The sequence below is a fragment of the Cnephaeus nilssonii genome, assembly GCF_951640355.1.
Source record: "Cnephaeus nilssonii genome assembly, chromosome: 6".
Classification (NCBI taxonomy): domain Eukaryota; kingdom Metazoa; phylum Chordata; class Mammalia; order Chiroptera; family Vespertilionidae; genus Cnephaeus; species Cnephaeus nilssonii.
In genome coordinates, this window is record NC_137077.1 from 105,647,990 (window position 1) to 105,670,048 (window position 22,059).

General features: G+C 40.7%; 1 protein-coding gene across 6 annotated transcripts in view; it reads left to right on the forward strand.

Annotated features, from left to right (window-relative positions):
* The window catches only part of CECR2 (CECR2 histone acetyl-lysine reader), a 189,210-nt gene that overhangs the window by 113,026 nt on the left and 54,125 nt on the right, over positions 1-22,059 (forward strand). For all 6 annotated transcript variants that reach the window (XM_079774003.1, XM_079774006.1, XM_079774005.1 and 3 more), the window contains exons 2-7: positions 7,885-7,979; positions 11,908-12,091; positions 13,994-14,133; positions 14,786-14,890; positions 18,276-18,325; positions 19,075-19,235. In XM_079774003.1, the coding sequence (XP_079630129.1) occupies positions 7,885-7,979; positions 11,908-12,091; positions 13,994-14,133; positions 14,786-14,890; positions 18,276-18,325; positions 19,075-19,235 (735 nt within the window). The remainder of the gene's footprint in view (positions 1-7,884; positions 7,980-11,907; positions 12,092-13,993; positions 14,134-14,785; positions 14,891-18,275; positions 18,326-19,074; positions 19,236-22,059) is intronic.

Genomic DNA, 22,059 nt, shown 5'->3' on the forward strand with positions numbered 1-22,059 from the left:
TTTCTATGTCCAACAGTTGTTTATGTGTACATAACAGCAATGATATTTCAGTTCTGGATGGTGGACAAATGGTGGTAATGCAGATCCGACCCTCTCTGGTTTGGTCCTGGGCAATCTGCAGTGACGCACATCTGCTGACTGCTAGTATGGCAAGGCATGGTCAGCGTCTTCCATCTCTGGACTGTTTCTCTTCTGACTTCATGGCTGGAATAGTCCTGTCAATTCCTCTCTGTTGCAGGAATCCACATGGTCTCAGAGATGTTTTCTGAAAATATACAAACATATTCTCGACCAAAAGCTAATAAAGGAATATTTCCTATAAATTTGACTTGCGATCCTTTTTCGTTTTTTTGCCCAAACGATTTTCCTTTGGCTTGTTTTGACACCATGTATGTTTTACCTGGGTGTCTTGCTGTTAGCATTACAAATGAAAGTTAATTTTCTAAAGTAAAAATTTTCTAGATGTAATTTACTTACAGGATATTTTTCCTTTCATGATATTCTTCTACTATCCCCCCTTTTTTGGTTTAAATATTGGGAGGCTTTTGGAAATTTTATGCTGTAATCTTGATAGCTTTTAAATTTTACTTTTTTGGACTAAAATGTGACTGCTTTAGGTTCATTATATGTTATGCAATTTTACCATGAGATGAACTACCAATAAAAATTTTAGTTAACACTTTAAGAACAGCTTTTTTGTCCAGTACAATTGATTTTTCTAAAGTATTTGCTTATTTTGATTGGCCAATTTAAATTAGTCTGAAAACTTGACTACTATTTTACTGTCAAATTTAATACTCTAACAACCATCTTGTTTACCCTGTAATTATTAGTGGAGAGGATTATTTGCCTTCTTGAGTAGGCCCTGAGCATTCCTGGTGCTAGGCTGGATTTAGATATCATAGACCCCAGTTCCCCGGATCATGGGTGCAAGACATCTCCATCAAGTCTTGTTGCAGTGAGAGGACATCTGCTGTCGGCCAAGTCTCTGTTACCTGGGTCCCGATTTGAGCTGGGCATGTGAAGCTGAGCAGCCATGGGGACAAGAGACCTCCCTCAGCAGGGGTGAGGGTTCAGGCCCCTGCAAACTTGGGGGAGTGAAGGTCTGTGCCCCACCTCTGTTGACCCCCAAGTTCTCTCCTGTTGGCCCCTATGTGACTGTTCCTGTCTTAGGTTGTTCCTTCCCTGAGGAATCTTACCCGTCTCTGGCTAACCAGCCATCCGCCGGGGCCAAGCAGGGTGATGTGAGGTTCTGTTCTGTCTCCTTGGTCGCCTATGCCCCCATGGCCTCCACGCCCAGCACCTGCCTTGGGATCCCCTCACCTGCTGGCAGGGTCCCAGCACTGATCACATATCTTGGGGAACCCAGGTTTCTTCTCCAGGGAGGGCCCAGCTCTCCCACTGGGCGAGAGACAGATCCATGGTACCAGCCATCACGAGGTTTCAACCTTGGCATGAACAGAAGCTCAGGAAACAGCTGTGGACAATTGGATTGTGAGAAGTGGGTCCCTCTTGGCCAAAAGGGCAAGAGGGGCCAATTTAGAATGCTCAGGTGCCTTCCCAGGAGGCCCTCTACACAGTGGAAGGGATTAAACCCTTTCATGTCCTTTTTAAATTGCTGCCAGACATTCAAAGAATTAGTTTGTAAGTTTGTTTGGGATATGTTTCATAATTCTTTGCTATAAAGTCAAGAAAATATTTAAATGTCTACTCTGCATCATGCACTATTATAGTGGCTGGGGGGATAGCGGTGAACACAATAAAAAGAAATAAGTAAAAATGTCCCATTTGATTTAAATTTTTAGCCCTTCCTCATTCCCTCCTTTTCTTCCTCCATTCCTCCTATTTGTCTGTAACAATAGAGACTTTCTTATTCATCTTTGTATCTCTGTTGTCTGGCATATACTAGAAGAACTGTGTGTGTGTGTGTGTGTGTGTGTGTGTGTGTGTGTGTGTGTGTGGTTAATTTGACCACCTACTGTTTTCTAACTGCTGTGCTAATAATTACATGTAGGGCCTCAGAAGAAAACAGGAATGTTTGTTTCCCATAAGCAGCTATGGAAAAGGAGGTGAATGAAAAATAACACTAAGGTGTTACTTTTAAGGGTCAGAAAAAAGGGCATTCCGTGACACTATTGCTGCAACATTTTATTTTTGCCTCTTCAGAGCGACAATATTATAGGTAGAAACTGAACAACTAGAACTGGCCCCTGGTGAAAGCAATACTGGTAAGAAGGGAATCGTCCTTGTCAAGAATTCCCACCTAAACCAGAAGAGAATGTCTGTGGGTGGGAAGCAGGAGATGGAAAAGGAATTAGTAGTATAGTTTGAATTTGTGCCTATAAGATTGACTATTTTTTTTTTTTAAGGAATCTCAGGTAAAAAAAAAAAAATACGGTAATGTAATTTTGCATTTTGCTCTGCAGTGTGGATTGTTTTGTAAAGTTGATGTTTTAAATTATTTACTACACAATAAAAGTGATCCATATGTGTCCTATGGCTTCTATGAATCGTGGCATACCTCCACGCTGACGTGTGGTAAACTTCTTGCTGTCCCATCCCTGGTTAAGCCATTTAAGTTTTTATCTGTTCAAATGTGGCCTTTATCATAGCTCATTGTGGTACTTCTGTTCTTTAAAAACACTAGGAAACATCAGTTAGTACAAACTACAGTACAGTACCTTTAATCAAGAATGACATTATGCTCTTGATTTACAACGATGGGGAAAAGATCAGAATACCAGTCGAAATGTGAACATATTCACTGCGGAAGGAGTTGCTGGAGGAACCAGCAAAGTGGAATTCAGCGAGGAAGATTTTGTAGATAACAGTTTTTCATGTTAAAGGACTACAGATAGTATGGCTTGGTAGAAGGAAGGAGGAAAGGGATTTCTCTCTATAGCGGGAATGATACCTATGAAGGCTTGGAGAAAAGAGTGGTGAGGTGGTTACTGTAGCTGTTAAAACTATCAGGCTTTTCCAGTGGGAAAAGCACTGGACTGGGTAATCCTGGTTTCACTTGGCTGTGATTTGCTGAGTGCAATTGGAGAAGTCACTTTAATCTTGATAGACCTGGTTTCTTTATCTTTAAACTAGAGGCCCAGTGCACAAAATTCATACATGGGTAGGGTCCCTAGGCCTGGCCGGCAATCAAGGCCAATTGGGGTTTTCCTTCTCCCAGCTGCCAGCTGCCTGCTGGGGCCTTACTTTGTTCTGCGCTGCCCCCTGGTGGTCAGCGCACGTCACAGCGAGTGGTCAAACTCCCAAGGGAACAATTTGCATAGGAGGATTGAGGGAGTTGAAATAATATGATCTGTGATTTACCTTCCAGCTCTAGCATTAAGTAATTCTGGCTTACCTGTCAGATGAGATGGCCTGGAATTTTTTGCTTCAAAGTTCAGTTTCGTTACAATTGCAGTTTTATATTTGCATTTTGAGAGTCTTGCTTGCCTAGCGACCATGCTTAAAATATGAGCCATTCAAATCTTCCCCTTTGCTTCACATTTACTTCAGTTAGATCTTGAATTCATGTTCCTCCCTTTTCCTGCTGTTTCTCTCATTCAGTAAGTCCTTAAGAATCTTTTTCTCTTGGACTGTTGCTGTGTTTAACATTACATCACCTCCCACCCTATGCACTAGAATTTATCTCTTATACATACCAGCTAGATTAATCTCAATGTGCTTTTCCTCTAATTGTGGTGGATCTCCACTGTCTTCCAAAGAAAGGCCAGACTCATTAACTCAGTATTAAGTATTGGCTTTTAGTCTTGGCTCTCATTACTCCCCTCACATAATCTACAGAATAGTTAACCTGAACCTAATATCCTCCCGGTGCTTTTGCTCATGTTGTTCCTATACCTGGTTATGCCCTGCCTCTTCCCCATTGTCAAACACATCACAGGTTTTCCATCTCAGGTGTCACCCACTGTCTTCATGAAATCCCTCAGGCTTCCCACAGCCAGAATTATTCCTTTTCTTCTCAACTCCCATAGCACCTTTGCTGTATCTAATTACTTTCTTTTGTTATCTTTTTTTTTTTTTTACTATCTTATCTCTCCTAACTAAACTAAGCTCCCCTGTGCAAGGTGGATGCTCAATAAAATATTTGTTGAATGAATGAATTATAGTTCAGGTCCTTGTTATCTTTGGTTGGTAGTGTTTCTTATTTTTCTACACAATCACTAAAAAGAATATAGAAAAGAAACCTGCACAAAGGAACTAATAAGCTAATATATAAGAATAATTACTGCTTTAGATGTGTTAATAATTCCCAAGTTTGTACTTAAGGCAAACAAAGTGTTTTCAAGCTTCAGCCTTGTCTTTTGAGTTTCATTCACCTGGGCTTTCAAGGCACTATAGAATCCTTTTCAGTTGAACTACTACCTCAAAGTAGTTTGTGTTTTGTTTATTTATATCAATTATGGTATGCTTAACAATTTTTTGTCCTGTGAAGTTTTTAGGGTGTTTACAAACTTAGGAATTTTTAAAAATAAAGTAATAAATGGAACCATTAAAACAGTTTACAAAAGAAATGTACTGGTTTTATAGTTGAAGCAGACTATCCTCTTTAGTACATACTGCCATGTAATGGGTGTTAACACCTTGCTGACCTGTCACAAGTTAACTTGTATCTTTTTCTCAACCTGTGAGTCAAGTATTTCCAGAGATGTGACAAGCAATACATCCTAATCCTTTCCATCCATCTTACATTACGGCAAAAGGTTTTTAAAAGATGCATCGCAGCAGAGAAGACTGTCATAGCGAATTATGTGCAGACCCTTTGTCTGATTGATCGAGTGACTTTGGTAGTCAGCTGGAAGATAGTAATGAGTCTAACATTAGACCATCAGGAAGGCAAAGGAGAAATGTGATAGTGTCTTGACAGTGGAAGTGATTCTGAAGAATGGGAAGAAAAAAAAACATTTTATCAGCCTTGGGAAATTATACAAATATTTCTGGTGTTAACTGTTCAATTTGAAGATGCACAAAGTATAAGTCAAGTAACCAATTTATTTTTTGACTAGAGGCCCGGTGGACGAAATTCTTGCACGGGGGCAGAGGGGTCCCTCAGCCCAGCCTGTGCCCTCTCACAATCCGGGACCCTTCAAGGGATGTCCAACTGCCGGTTTAGGCCCTATTCTGCAGGGATCCCTGCGGGATGGGGCCTAAACAGGCAGTCAGACATCACTCTCCCAATCTGGGACTGCTGGCTAACCGTTTGCCTGCCTGATCACCCCCTACCCACTCTGCCTGCCTACCTCATCGCCCCTAACCACGCGGGGCCTACCTGATCGCTCCTAACCTCTCTGCCTACCTGCCTGATCACCCCTAACCACTGTCTGTCTGCCTGATAGCTCCTAACCGCCTTGGCCTCAGCCCCTACTGCCGAAGCTTCATGCGGAAGGACATCGGAGGTCATTCGGCTGTCCGATCTAATTAGCATATTATGCTTTTATTATTATAAATGAGAATTTTTTCTATCTCATTACTTCTCAAACCAATTTACACCATCACCAAATGGAAAAATACCACGAAATCTCTGCTAAGACTTCACCATGGATCGACGTTACTTATAAAGAAGTTGCTTGGTTTAATTATCTTGAAGGGACTAACAAAGAAGCCAGAATGGAAAGATTACTGACCAACTGACCCTTTACTTGGATCACACATATTTCCATAAACTATGACTGGAAAACGGTTCAAGCAGATACTTATTACATTCTTTCATCAGAACAATAATTCATAAGCAACATGTAACACAGGCCATCTTTATAAAGTAAGGCCTCTTTTGGATCACTTTATCTCAAAATTTACATCTTTATAGTATATCAAAACAGCAGTTTTTACTCAATGAAACTGATTCCAAGTAGAGGACACATCAGATTGAAGACATATAATTCGGCAAAAATTATAAAATATGGAATTTTAGTAAGGATACTTTGTGAAAGTGAGAGTGACTATATTTGCAACTTCAAGATATACATGGGTGAAAGTTACAACAGACTGTATTACCTGTCTTATGCCCTTTTCTTGATTCTTGGCATCATATTTACCAAGATAATTACTGCAACATTGTGTCTACACCTGAACTATTATTGAAGAACAAAATACTGGTCTGTGGAACAATAAGGGAGACTGAGTTGCCAAAGCTACTAAAAGAAAAGTAGCCAGCCGCATAAGTGAGTTCTGGCTCGAAATAGTCAGCAAGGTTTAAGGTCAGAAATTACATCTTGCACATACCTGTGCTTTCAGAACTATTAATAAGATCCTTGAAAGTTTGGTAAATAAATCTGGATAAAGATCTGGTTATGAGCTAGTCAAACCATAAGCATAGTGGACCCTGTTTAAAAGAAAACTTTGCATGACTCAGAACATACTCCATCACCTCAGAAAATACTGGTTTATTGGGAGACTGAGAAGAGAAAAAGGATGTCCTAATGATCCCCGTCACTTCTTCACCTCGTAGCTTCCGAGCACTCAGCTAATCCTTGTTTAGAATGCTGGGCCAAAACAGGGTTTGGCGCTGTCTGCCGAACTCCAGTGAAAGCAAACACATCTCACCTCGGATTAGACCATTAATACAGACATTACCTCACTTCTCTCCAGGTGATGTAAGATTAATCTCACTTCTGGCAATCTATCATCAGTCTTGTAGGTGTAGTGTACTTAAAGTATAAAAAATGCCATATTACTTACTACCAATGCCTTTTTCAAAATATAGTGGTTCTTTAAGCTGTTGCTAATGGTTTACCTGTTAAAAGTGTTGAGTAAATGAAGAAAAGTTTCTAGCCCTAGCTGGTTTGGCTCAATGGATGGAGCGTTGGCCTGCGGACCGAGGGGTCCCAGGTTCAATTCCGGTCAAGGGCACATGCCCAGGGTTGCGGGCTCAATCCCCAGTGTGGGGCATGCAGGAGGCAGCCAGTCAATTATTCTTATCATTGATGTTTCTATCTGTCTCTCCCTCTCCCTTCCTCTCTGAAATCAATAAAAATATTTTTTTTAAAAAAAGTAAAGTTTCTAATTACATATTTCCTCCTTTAGTCTCTTGCCATTAAAAATAGAAAGCATCCCTAACTGATTTGGCTCAGTAGATAGAGCATCAGCCTGCAGACTGAAAGGTCTCAGGTTCGATTCCAGTCAAGGGCACATGCCCAAGTTGTGGGGTCGATCCCCAGTAGGGGGCGTGCAGGAGGCAGCCATCAATGATTCTCTCTCATTATTAAATGTTTCTATCTCTTTCCTTCCTTCACCTCTAAAATCAATAAAACTATATATTTTTTAAAAAAAATAGAAAGCAGTATAGCATATTTATGTAACGTAAACTCTGATAATTACCTATACTAATAAAAGGGTAATATGTTAATTAGACTGGGAGACCTTCCGGACAAAACCATGGTGGCGGGGCCAAGGCAGAGGTGGTTAGGGGCGATCAGGCCAGCGGGGGCGGGGGGGGGGGCAGTTGGGGGTGAGCAGGCAGTCAGGTGAGTGGTTAGGAGCCAGCAGTCCCGGATTGAGAGAGGGATGTTCCAAATTGGAGAGGGTGCAGGTCGAGCTGAGAGACACCGCCCCCCCCCCCCGCCCAAATTTTGTGCACCAGGCCACTAGTTGATTTATAAAAAGTGGTATATGTGTACGTATTTCTTTTAGTGTGCTGATAAAAGGAATGGAGCTTGGAAATGAGCAAGATGAGAAATAAACCCCATGGAAAAACAGGAAGTTGAACTCGAGTTGCTCCTTTAGCAGTAATTGTGGGGAAGATGGTCAGAGTTGATCCATGACTAGCATTTCTGCTACACTGACCATTAAGTTGCATGGGGGAGGCATCAGGGGGTGGGGAGGCAAGGCAGATGGATTTTGATCTCTCAACTCTCTCTTCCTTCTCAGGAGTTAGAAGCAGCTCTTCACAGAGATGATGCAGAGTTTATTAGTGACCTGATCGCCTGCTTGCTTCAGGGCTGCTATCAACGAAGGGATATCACGTGAGTAATTCTGATCTTAACTAAATTTTTTGCAGAGAAAATCAACCAGTCACCAAGATGTTTCTTGTCTCCTAACAAACCAGTACTGGTCATTAGCCCAAACGACAGAACAGTGTAAACTGAGTATTTACAAATGGATTCCCAAGTCCTATGTTTGGTTCTTTCTGTAGTTGACTTTTTAAAAATGTTTTTACTGGTTTTAGAGAGAGAAGAAGGGAGAGGGGGAGAAAGAGATAAAGAAACATCAAGGTGAGAGAAACATCGATCGGTTGCCTCCTGTATGCATCCTGACCAGGAATTGAACCAGTGACCTCTTGGTTCTTGGGTCTATACTCCACTGCTGAGCCACACCGGCAAGACAACGTTTCTTTTACATCGGTGTTTCTCTCTCTCTAAAATCAATAAAAACATTTTTTTTTTTTTTAGTTGTTTTTGCTGAGCTGGTGTGGCCCGGTGGTTGAGTGTCAACACATGCACCCAGAGATCACCGGTTTGATGCCCGGGTTATGGGCTTGATTCCCAGTAGGGGACATGCAGGAGGCAGCCAATCGATGTTTCTCTCTGATCAATGTTTCTATCTCTCTCTCTCTCCCTTTCTCTCTGTAAAAATCAATGAAAATATTTTGTTTTTAGTTTTCTTTTCTTCTTGAATTTCAGATGTTTTAAAGAAAGGGACACACACACACACACACACACACACACACACACACACACGGCTAAGTGTCTGTCCGACCATTACCTATGTTGCACACTGACCACAAGGGGGCAGACGCTCAACACAGGAGTTGCCATGATGCACACTGGCCATTTAAAAATAAATGGCAACACAGTCCTGGTGCTGACAAACCAACACTCTGTTTCCCCCAAGTGGGACACAGACCCTGCCGCCACCCCGGAGCTACACCCCACCAAATTGAAGCTAATGCTGCCAAGACCCCATGGTGCAAAATGCGGCCTCCAGCCTGTGGGCGCTGGGTAATGACATCACATAGCAATGCCCAGCTTCCTCTCCCTAGTGACTAGCCTTGGAGTTTCTTCAGCCCAGGAACCCGACTTGCTTTATAGCCAGGTGCAAACATTTCACACTTTAACCAAATGTCTGTGAAGCGTTTTCCAGTGCCTCATCTCATTTGATCCTCACAGAAGTCCTGCAGTAGGTAGATAGGAGACTCGGTAGAATCCTATTTTCTTTTTTTTTTTTTTAAATATATATTTTATTGATTTTTTACAGAGAGGAAGAGAGAGGGATAGAGAGTTAGAAACATCGATCAGCTGCCTCTTGCACACCCCCCACTGGGGATGTGCCCGCAACCAAGGTACATGCCCTTGACCGGAACCAAACCCGGGACCCTTGAGTCCGCAGGCCGACGCTCTATCCACTGAGCCAAACCGGTTTCGGCAGAATCCTATTTTCTTTTCATTATCTGGAAAACAGAGATTTAGAAAATTTAGAAACTTGACCTGGCTGAAAAGAAGTAAGAAATGTTGGACCTTGAAAATGACTTCAGGTTTTCTCACTGCGCAGAATATAGTCAAACACTGCTGCAGTTAAATATTTTACCCTTTGTTCTCCCTGCATGATCTACAATAACAACCTGCTTCGTGTTGATATTTACTGCTGTGTTGCTGACAATTACCTGAAAGAGAAGTTGGGGTACTTCACTGGGCTGAAAAAGTTTAGCTAAATCAGAAAGCAGGTCTAATTAAGCAAGTTTATTCTATATCTATAAAAGGCTTAAGTTGACTCGCACATGCATGATACATACAAAGCTATCGCTGGCGCTAGTCGCACGCATGTGTTTCCATCTGTCATTGTCGATTGTGAATTTGGTTGAAACTTCTATTATAGATAAAGGGTGAATAGCGATATTAAAGTATTTCTTCTAATTAATTTCCTTTCGATGTGTACAAATCTGTGCACCAGGACACTAGTAGATTTATATAAGAAGGTATATTTATATACAAGGAGAATGATCGCTTCTTGGCTTTTTGGCTAAGATCAAGTGTGTGTACAAGGAAAATGAATTTTCTTAAATTATAAACTGTCAAGTACCTCGTGGTAAGGTGGTATGGAGATGCCAAGAAAACTGTTAGCAAAAGTGATACAATTGAAACTGAGTAGGATAAAGGTGCTATTGGAAAGGAATATCAAACATGCAATTCTTTGGGACAGGTAGAGGCTTTCAGGCAGATTGTAGGCACAAAGAACAACACTGAACATTTATAGTGTTTGTTGGGTTAGTATGTTTGTGCTTCCATTGCCTCACACTGGAATATGGAAGTTCTCCCTGGCCTGGCCCAGCCTGTCTCCTGCCACATCCTCCAATGAAGCTATCATGCTGGTGAAATGATCTCAATGTCATAGATTCCATATTTTATTTTAGTCTAGGAAAAACATGCCTATTGTTTGAGGTGCTTGGTGTGCATTAGAAATTCTAGAAAGTATGTGGTAGATAAATGAATTTATTACCAAAGAGATAATTGTCTTCTTCATACTCCTCACTACCAAAAAAATACTCCATTTTATTTTCAAATTCATCATTGCCACACTATCAGCTTTTTACCACCAGTTTGAACTGCACTTTGTCCAGCTCCTGCCTCTTGAAGGGGCATCATCAGCTTCACAGGCACTGGAGAGAGAAAGCCAGTCTAAACCACTAAGGTTCAAGCAGTTATGCATATGCCAGTGCCCATGCTATGAATGTGAATGCTGCAATTGAATCAGATTCTGAGAACCTTGATATTTAGAGGGATTACACTGTATTGTGATAAACTAACGCATACACATTTTCCCCGGTTAAGGTGTTTATTGTAAAGAAATCGTTTCTTCTCTCTTTGAAAAAGGAAAATGTTTAATTTATTTTCCTAAGCTCCTTTGCTTTTTGCCAATGAATATTTCCTCTCATTTTTTTCTACTAATATAACTACCATAGATTACAAGTCAACATGGTAGTATGCCTCTATGTTTTTAATTATTTTAGAGAGAGAGAGAGAGGGAAACATTGATTGGCTGCCTCCTGCAAACTCCCTACTGAGGATTGAGCCCACAACCCAGGCATGCGCCCTGACCAGGAATCGAACCGATGACCTTTTGGTACTTGGTATGACACTCAACCAATTGGGCCACACTGGCTAGGGCTGACATATAATTCTTGTAATACATCTTTGCTTAGTGAGAAAAAAATTTTTAAATCAAGCATTGAAGGCTAACCATGTGACAATTAAATACTTTATTAGGTACTTATCAAAATACAGAAAATTGCCAATCAAACTCTAACTGAAAAATTTTAGATTGCTATCAAGCTGCCTTAAATGTTTCCTATTGTATTTCTAAGCCATTTTCAGAATTTAGAATATAGTATTTTATAATATGTCCTAAAATTTATGTATAACAAAATATAAAATTATAGTTGCACATTGGAGTGGATACTTGTATTCTAGAGAAGTTTTTTTCATATTTGCATTTTAACCTGAAATATAATTCATTAGGCTAGGCAGACATTGAGTTTCTTTTTTGTTTGCCATCTAAGTCGTGGATCTAATTTTGAAGTGGCATCCAAACTCTGTAGTCTCTTTATCTGTACAAGCAAAGGTAAGACTGTTGGCCTCAGTTTCACAATCCATACCATTGATTAGTAAACTTTTACCTATTTTACCAGAATGTGCTCTTAGTGGTTTAAAATAAAACAACCTACTCTGTGAGAAACTCTTAACATACTTATTTTCTTTGAAATTTGACAATATAAAGTCCAGATAGATAGTATAATAACATGAGGCTTCAGAGAGGGACTTTCAGACCCTTCCTGTTACTGCCTCTTCATTTTCTGCTTTCCATTTAAGATTTCTCAGCTCTGGAACCACCAGCTCTCTCTCCCCTGCCCCACTCACTCTCTATATTTTATATTAATGTATTTTTGTATCTGGCTAGGCCTCAGACATTCCACAGCTACCTAGAGGACATCATAAACTACCGCTGGGAGCTGGAGGAAGGGAAGCCCAACCCACTGAGAGAAGCCAGTTTCCAAGACCTGCCTCTTCGTACGCGTGTGGAGATCCTACACCGCCTCTGTGATTACCGGCTAGATGCAGATGATGTCTTCGATCTTCTAAAGGTGCTTAACTGGCAAGCCCTTGCCCTAGATCAGCAATTTTCAATCTTTTCATCTCATGGCACACTAAAATTTTGCTGTACACCGAAAAATATATTTTTGTCTGATCTGACCAAAAATAGGTATAATTTTGATAAATTCACATAGAATGGGTATTGTTAGCTGTTGTCATTTTTTTTTTTTTAATGACCTAAGGGGAAAGAGGTCAGTGCCCCTGACTAAATAGTCAGGTATTTCTTGTTTTAAAATTCTTGCAACACCAGTTGAAAATTGCTGCTCTAGAGAAAAAAAAACACCAACATGTTTCCTAAAGTCTGAAATTTGATTTAACGTAATTAAACTATTTATTGAAAGTCAAAGACTTTAACCCGTTTATGCAAGTGAAGTTTGTCCCTTCATGTTTATACACATTATTAAAAAAGTGCTAGCGAAGGAAGGTATAGTTCTTCGCTCCCCCTTATTCTGTTGTTATCTATTTAGAAGTCTGTCTCAGAGTGGGAAGGTGTAGGCTATTGCTTTTCATTCATAGGAAGGTCAACTTCTAATCCTGTTCAGTTAGAAATGATCAAATATATTAATGACTTCTCAGTTCAGCCCTACTCATGTACATGATATAAAAATCATTGTGCAATTTAGCACAGTCTTTACTGAAAACTCAAGGACTTTAATAGCAATGAGAAGGCCAATACTGGTCAGACCCTGGGGTAAAGTGGATACTGTAGCTTATGATAGATCTACAATAGAGGATCATGTGAGACAGTTTTCATATAGCAGATTCTGCTCTGTTGTAATTGTCTTTTCTTTTATGGATGCACACATAAAACAAGTCAAGCCAATGCTAGAGGCCCGATGCACAAAATTCGTGCAAGAGTGGGCCTTCCTTCCCCCAGCTGCCGGGACCCAGGCTTCCCTCCAGCCGCTGGCACCTGGGACCTGGGCTTCCCTCTGGCCACCGGCACCCGGGACCTGGGCTCTCCTCTGGCCGCCGGCACCCTAGACCCTGCCCACCTGCTGCAGCCCACCCATTGGTGGTCTGGGCCTAACCTCTGCAGGGTGATCATGGGGCAATGGCCGGGCCCCCGACCAATTGCATAGCACCGACCTTGGCTGGCCTGGCGCCAGTGAGTGTCATAACATGGACCCGGATGATCATTCTACTGTTCGGTCATTTGGTCGATTTGCGTATTATTATGCTTTTATTATATAGAACTAGAGGCCCGGTGCACAAAATTTATGCACGGGGGGTGTCCCTCAGCCCAGCCTGCACCCTCTACAATCTGGGACCCCTCGAGGGAGGTCCGACTGCCCTCTCACAATCCAGGACTGCTGGCTCCCAAATGCTCGCCTGCCTGACTTCCTGATTGCCCCTAACCACTTCTGCCTGCCAGCCTGATCACCCTCTAACCACTCCCCTGACAGCCTGATTAATCCCTAACTGTTCCCCTGCCAGCTTGATTGCCCCTAACTGCCCTCTCCTGCTGGCTTGATCGCCCCCAACTGCCCTCCCTTGTAGGCCTGGTCCCTCCCAACTGCCCTCCCCTGCTGGCCATCTTGTGGCGGCCATCTTGTGTCTACATGGGGGCAGCCATCTTTGACCACATGGGTGCAGCCATCTTGTATGTTGGAGTGATGGTCAATTTGCATATTACTCTTTTATTAGATAGGATAGGATAGGATGTTCATCAAATTCCTTTTGATTTCTTTTTTCTAGGTGAAATGGGAGCAATGATGGGGATGGCAAGCATTTTATATCTCTTTCATATGCCCTGATTGAATATTATTTAGGTACTTGGGCATTTTTAAATAATAAGGTATATCTGAGTATAAATTTGGAATCCTCATTTTAGTTTTCTCCTCTTTTGTTCCCCATGTCCCCAAATCTCTTTTTCCTGTTCTTGAAACTAGGGCCTAGATGCAGACAGTCTCCGCGTGGAGCCATTAGGTGAAGATAATTCTGGGGCACTATATTGGTATTTCTATGGAACTCGAATGTACAAGGAGGACCCAATACAAGGAAAATCCAACAGAGAACTCTCTTTGAGCAGGTACATTGTTTAAGATCAGAACTGTGGTAGTTACTGTACAGAAATGTCGTTAAAACTAAATGCATCAGCAGCACTATTTTTTTTTCCTTATGAAGGACCTAATTATGACAGCACACCTGCAAAGAGATGGAAAGGGAGTTGTTTCATACAGAAATAAAAGAGGAAGTAAACTGTAGCCAGTAATAGCAAGTGGTTAAAGGTACTATTTTGCTGTGAGGTTTCTGAGGAGCACCACTTCCCTTATCAGAGACTATTCTATACAGCAGCTTCTTAGCAGTACAGTCATTTCACTGCCATTGTTTTCCTCCATTGTACTCAGTGTCTGAACCATAGCCTTACTAACTGCTCTTAAATGAGGAAGAATCCTTTACATAGCATCCTGTAATGATGCTACCATCTTGTTTTATGTAGGTTTTCTTATTGCTGGGAGCATTGCTCACTATTAGGAAAGTGTTAGGTCTTACTCGGATTTTAATATTGTAAAATGTCAGTTTTCCTTGGTTCAACATTCTAATAATAGAAGATAGAATGTTACCCTTTCCCAGTGATAGCTATATTTAATCCATTTCAGTAGCCTCATGGCTAGGAAAGCTGTACTTTTAATACATCAGTACTATGACAAAACATTTCTATTTAATATGCTGTTTCTTAGGGAAAGTGAAGGACAAAAAAATGGCTTAGGCATTCTTGGGAAAACAGGAAAAAGAAGAGGAAGACCCCCCAAACGGAAGAAACTACAGGAGGAGATTATAGTGAGGTAAGACAATCTTGTTAGTCCTTGATGGTTATAGATCCTCTTGCTGAAAGGAACCTATTTTCACTTGTTCCTCATGCCATGGGAAGGACATGGGACCTAGATTATGAAGACCTGGATCAGAATCCTCATGAAATTACAAGTGTGTACTAGAAAATCAGGAAGCCCTAGCTTCATGACCTCTAGCAAGTTACCTATTCTCTCTCTGAGCCTATTGTTTTATTGGACAGTGGACATACTAATAAGATGATTAATGAAATAGACAAAGTGACAGTGTAACAGATTAAAAACCATGCTCACTCAGTATGTATTAACTTCTAAAAAATTTGTTGGGTCACACATTTTTATAGGAACATGGAGCAAGTTAATTCTGTGATTATGTTGATTAATAATCAGCATTTTAATAGACTTATATCTTATACTGGTAGCCTATCGCATGCAGTAGGCTGCTCGCCGCTTCCGTGGGCCCGGCGGGAACCACAGCGCGCCTCCCGGAGTCATGTGTCTTCCATGGGAGCCGGGAGGGAGCTGCGCCGCTTCCGCGGGCCCGGCCGCCTTCTCCTCTCCGGCCTGTGCTCGGCCGGGGGAGCTGCGGGCAGGCCCCGTCTCCAGCGAGGCTGAGGGGGCTGGGCGCCACCATCTTGTGGCAGAGTGATGGTTAATTTGCATATTACCTTTTTATTAAATAGGCTAAGTTTAGGGGTTAGTTCTTTACCATTAGGGAGATTTTAGTAGCAAACATGCTTTGTTTGGTTTAGAATTCAATTTCCTAAAATAAAGAAAAGGCAAGTTATTAAACATGTTTTAGCCCTTTGCATTCTCTTGCTTTTTTCTCGATTCCTTTATTCTAATGCTAACCGTGTCGAGTCACACTCGACATCCGAGTGCAAAAGGTTAAAGTATTTTATATTTAATTTTAGCAAAGAAAAAGAGATTCTGTTACATTTGGGAATTTTTATTTATATGTCATTATCTTTTAGGAAATTGCAGCATGTGAATCTTAGTGAAGGGTTTTCAGAATCTGACCTACATTATGTAAATATACTTAAGGATCATATCTGTTATTATACACCTGTGGGAGTTAGGTCGTATTCTTAAAAACCAATGACAGGTCAATCTGCTCCTTCCCTCTAATTTTAGCACTACTGAATAATCTAAATGCTTGAAGTAAGCCAGATTTTTTACTGTGTTATTTATTAACCACTAAAAAGTATTTTTAGGAATCAGATTATGAATAAACCTATCAGAATTTGATTTGATTTTACATTTAAGAATCAGTATTCTGCTTAACTTTCCAGAAATTAGACCACAGATTGCAGCTTTCCTTCTACAGTGTTTCTGAGAAATGTCCTATAATTATGTTCTGTACACACAACATCTGTTTCTGGATTTTGTTAGCAATCTATATCTCCTTAAGTATTCAAAAAGCTGCTTCATATCTATCTCCATTTCAGTATAAGTGAAATTAAAGTACCTTAGTGTTAAGAATACAGTAAGCCCTCAATTTTGTGCACCTCAATTTAATGGACTTCAGATTTAATGGACAAAATTTCCAATCTGTATGTCATATGTGAAAATTAACACCTTGTTAATTTTAAAATGCTTTTAACCAAGACTTGCTACAGGTTATTTTTGTTGTTAATTCACTAGGTTTTTTTGTGTGTGCTTTTTTAATTGATTTCACAGAGAAGCAGGGAGAGGGGGAGAAAGAGATAGAAACTTCAATGAGAGAGAATCATCAATTGGCTGTGTCCTACATGCCCTTCACTGGGAATACAACCCGAAATCTGGGCATGTGCCCTGGCTTGGAATTGGACTGTGACTCCTGTTTCACAGGTCGAGACTTAATCACTGAGCCAGTGTTTCACTGTTATTTTTAACAGATTTTCACGAATAGGCCATATTTTGAAGGAAAAAAAAAAAACACTTTAGTAATTTTGCCAACATAAATATTACATATCTACAACTATAATCTACATTTAAATCCAAGAGTCACTTCTTATAAACAATGTTCAGCAAATGAATAGCACGTGGTCACACCACATCTCGCGGGTAATTGGTTCTCTTGTCACTTGGTGTGACTTTCTGCAGCAGTTTCCACTTGTACCATAGATGTTCCCACATGCGCTAAGCCATTCCCCAGCCCTGTGCATTTGTTTACTTGCAGAGACTGGTGAATACAGCATTTACTGGATTGCTTCCTTATAAATTTAAAATTACAATAATACATATAGAAAACTGTGAAATTAAACTTTTCATACATAGTTAATTTTAATTATACAGATGTGTCTACATTAGTTAAAACAGGTAAACTAATTTGTCAATTTTTAACATACACATTCAGAAAACCTACTTTATTATATAACGGACTTTTGGCTTTAATGAACAGTCTTCACCCAAATTAGTCCATTATATTGAGTTTTTTACTGTTTAGAATCTTTTATCAAGCATACATAGACTTGTGCCTCTAATGGTGATTTTATTCTTGATAGCTCTGTATTTAAATATTTTTATATGAAGTAAAATTTTAAATTCAGTTCCTCAGTCACATCAGCCACAGCACATTTCAAGTGCTCAATGGCCACATGTGGTTCATGGCTACCAGATTGACAGCAACAATATAGCACATTTTCATTCTCACAGAAAGTTCTGTGGAATAATATGTCTGGTATGATTCAGGGCACAAGTAATTATGATCCTTAACACTCATGCTGAGCATTTTTGTATTTTATTTAATGCCCATCATCCCTGTAAGGTCAGCATTATTAATAACTCCATTTTATAGAAACATTAATTAACTTTTACAAGGTCATTGATTAGTGGCAAGCCTTGTTCTTAACCTATATTCTTAACCTCTACCTTATATGAGGCAAAAAAAAGAGGTTTACAGTTGTTAATACGTGAAACAAAGTTAATTCTTATATTATTATTTATTAGTTATTTATTTGTATTACAGCTGCAAACCTATTTTTGCCCGTCCTTGTATGCCTTATCTTCAGTGTAGCTCTGAGTAAAGGGAGGATAACAGTGGAATGTTTATACTTTTTTTTCTTGGTATTTAACTGTTAACACTCCTCTATTTGATATTTTTTGATGTTTTAAAAGTTAATATTTTCCTGTGATTGATGTTACCATAACAATTGGTTCCTATGTCAGTTTTTTTCCTCTATTCCAATACATTTCCATCTTAGTATTCATTTTTTCAGTAGTCATTTTTTATAACCTTACCCTCTTGATACACACACACTCACACACACACACACACACACACACTCTCTCTCTCTCTCTCTCACACTCACACACACACTCATATTTAGTTGGATCTACCTGATAGGGAAAATAACAGTTTTGAACATGTCTGTGTTTTAATTGTTAATCTCTTTTTCAGTGAGAAGCAGGACAAAAATTCCATGGTATCTGAGCCACAGACAAGAAATGGTAATGACCTCTGCTGGAGTTTTTAGAAGGGATTAAGTAAAGGCAATTGATTTGTATTATGATGGGGATTCTCGTTTTCCAGAGTCATACACCGAAGTTAAGATTGTTGCAGTGCCATCTAACTAGCCTTGTTGCCCTTCAGTTCTCTCTTCCTTGTCCTTTATTCTGTGCCCGTCTCTCCTGAAGGATAACTTTTTATCAGGAGTAGTTCTTTTCACTTTTGCCCTATTACCTGGCCTCAGTGTAATATCTACCCAAACATTTAGATGAATGAGCAACTTCTGAAAGAGCAAGCAATCTTTTTAATGTAAAATGCTTTATTACATAAGAGAGTATACTGGTTTCCTATTGAGATTTCAATTTTGTAATCCAAATCACATAATTTGGAGAATATAAGTTTAGTAGTAGTATCTCAATGTCTGTGAACTGGGGAAGACTGCAAAAGGTCAAATCAAAACTATTTGCACAGAAAAAAATATACATTTAAGCATTTCTACTATATTCACATCTACCCTATGAAGGTCACAAAAGTTATATTATTTTTAGTCAGTATTCACTTTTAGCTGTAAACAGTGATAGTAACAGGAAAATCAAAAGTATACATTATCAACCTTCAAATTAAAAAGGAATAGGTCTTTTTTGCTGATTCCCTGGTTTTGTTCATGAGCCAGAGTAAAAACAAAAGTGAGAGTAAGTAGGAAAAGAGGATTTGTTTAATGAACCCATCCCTTTCTTTTTGGGGTCCCAAGGGCCAGGTCAAGGCACTTGGTGGCTCCTGTGCCAAACAGAAGAAGAATGGAGACAGGTCACTGAGAGTTTTCGAGAGAGGACCTCCCTTCGAGAACGGCAGCTCTACAAGCTCCTCAGCGAGGATTTCCTACCTGAGATCTGCAACATGATTGCCCAGAAGGTATGCAAAGGGAGTATTCCTCCCTTCTGGATTAGTTATAAAGCTTCATTGTTTAAGGATTATTCATTAGAGCTTTTAACCCTTTGCACTTGCTTGCTTTTTTCTTGATTCCTTTATTCTACTCGGGATTTAATTTTTAAATACCCCAGATTTTACAAAGCACGGCAGTAGAATAAAAAACTGGAGTTTCTTTTCATACAAACTTATTTATTTGGATTTTTTTATATTTGAAATTAGTGATACATTCAATACAATTCAACATACGAGCTGCTACCGATGCTAACCGTGTCGAGTCACACTCGACATCCGAGTGCAAAAGGTTAATACATTCCACTGTCTCCTGGATGTGGTGTGACCTTTCTCCTTTCTCCTTTCTCCTCTGGAGTATTGTAATGGGACCTCATGTCACTCATGGGCCTTGACTGTGGGCCACATAATTTAATTCTCCTTATCCAAGAAGTCCTCCATCCCCACCCCTTACCTCATTACTTAGAGTGGCTTTTCACAATCAGGAAACATTCCCTGAACCCTCAGATGTGTCTCATAACACCCTGTGCATAATTCTATATGTATGCATTTTTTCCCCATCATCAGCTTGTTATCTGTTTCCCACCATAAGCAGCAAGCTCTAACAGGTATTTGTCTTTGTATGGCCAGTGCCAGCTCTTTCCCCAGCTCCATCTGAGCTGTGTGCCCTCTCCTCCAACTTCAAGGCAAGTTGTAGTTTCATAAACCATGCAGCCTGTGTTTTCATGTATGCATCCTAATTTGTGACTTTTGCAAACATCTTTTCCCCTCTACTTCCCTACCCATTCAAATACTGTCTCCCCAAAACTCCACTTAAAAGTCATTATTTTCTTGAGCTGTCCATTGCTCCCAGTCTTAGGATTGTCCTCCCTAACATGTTCATTCATCCCTTACTTAATTCCATTGTGAATTTAAGCTTCTTTAGATTAGGGACTATGTCCTACTCATCATTTCAACCCAACAGCACCTAATGTAATGTCTTTCCATGGTGGGGGGTCAGTAATAATTTACTTTGCTTGTTTCATTGCCATAATTCTAATACATGTTAATAGAAGACAGAAAAAATTTGACAACCTGCCAATAAAATATGAAAATATTTATAATTTACTAGGGCCCAGTGCAGGAATTCATGCACCTTAAAAGGAACTGTGGGCTGCGAGGCTGTGGTGGGCACAGGGGTGGGTCTCAGCCCGTCCTCCGCACTCCCGCCGCCTTCACTCCCACGCACTGACAATGCCATCTCCGCTTGCACCCACTGACGGCGCAGAGCAATTGGGGCCAGCGCCAGCAGCGGGTGCAAGCGGCAGCAGGGGGCAGTGGAGAAGCCCTCAGGGATGACCAGGGCCAAAAGCTGCCACTCGCATCCGCTGGCGGCACCAAGCAATCAGGACCGGTACCAGGTGCCGGCAGCAGCTGTGGGTGCAAGCGGGGCAGGCACTGGCAGTGGGTGCAAGCGGCGGCAGCAGGTGCAAGAGGCGGCTGCTAGCTCCAATCGCCCTTCAGGAGCAGGAGGAGGTGAAGCCCTGAGGGTCGATCGGGGCTGGCAGCCACTGCTTGCACCCACTGATGGTGCCAAGCAATTGAGGCTGGTGCTGGCAGCGGGTGCAAGCACTGGGCGGGTCCACGGCACATGGGAGCAAAGAATGTTCAGTAACTCTCAGGGCCTGCCTGACAGGTTGAACCGGGCTGAGGTAGGGAGGTGGGAATTGAGAAAAGAAAGACAGGACAGCGGGATCGGGAGGACTATGAGTCATCGAGAGACTGTAGTGCGTTTATTAACTGTGTAATGCCTTTTATACACAAATACTGAATAGGAGGTCTGTGAAGAGGAATGTATTCTTTGTTCCTCTTAATCTCTAAGGGAGAGACAGAGCAGAAGGACAAATTCTCGGTACAGCAAATCAGGCAGATTCTTAGTATAGTAAATTTCAGTAAATAGTTACAGACTTCTTGGTAAGCCATAAATGGTTGCTCTCGTTCTACTGATAACTACCATCCAAACAAGTGTGGGAAAACTGTGTGGGTAGGGGGCCAAGCTTTGCTAGCCCCTTCAGGTGCAAGGACCGTGTCAGCTTACACCCGGTCTCCAACAAGTAACCACCAGAGGCTTCCCCTGATGACAGCGACCGGCGCCCCGCCTTGGTCTGGCGTCCCCGCTCACCTGCTGCTGATGCCCACCTTGTTCCGTGTGTGCCCCCTGGTGGTCAGCACACATCATAGCTACCGGTTGTTCTGTTGTTCCACCGTTTGGTCTGTTTGCATATTAGGGTTTTATATATATAGATTGCTGCAGTATCTCCAAGAAAGTACAAAATGACAAGTATATTACTTAATTTGTTGTGAATTTAATGCTATTTCTAACCCTAAAGCAGATTGATGCTCTGGGGAAAATTCCATAAAGTTGCCTTTTGCTAATAACAGGAACTAATAGTTTCTCAAGATTTGCAATCTTATGGGTAAACAAACGAATATGCATTTCACTGTCAATATACCTAATTCCATATACTATCATTACACTTGGTTTTTGTGATCTACAACTCACTCTGACAATTGTTTCAGGAACTGAAATACATAGTCTTAATTTCCTTAAAATAGCTATAATGCCGTGACAGTTTTATAACTTTATATCACCTTGAATGTGACTTTATTGATAATGGCTAATGGTGGTACATTAAATCATCTATAAGTCATATACCAATTAGCTTTTATAATTTCTGCTTTTTTACTGCAATATTCAACCTAAGATTTTTGGGAGGATAATCTCCAAACATTTCAAAAATGGAGAAGGAAATGTGGT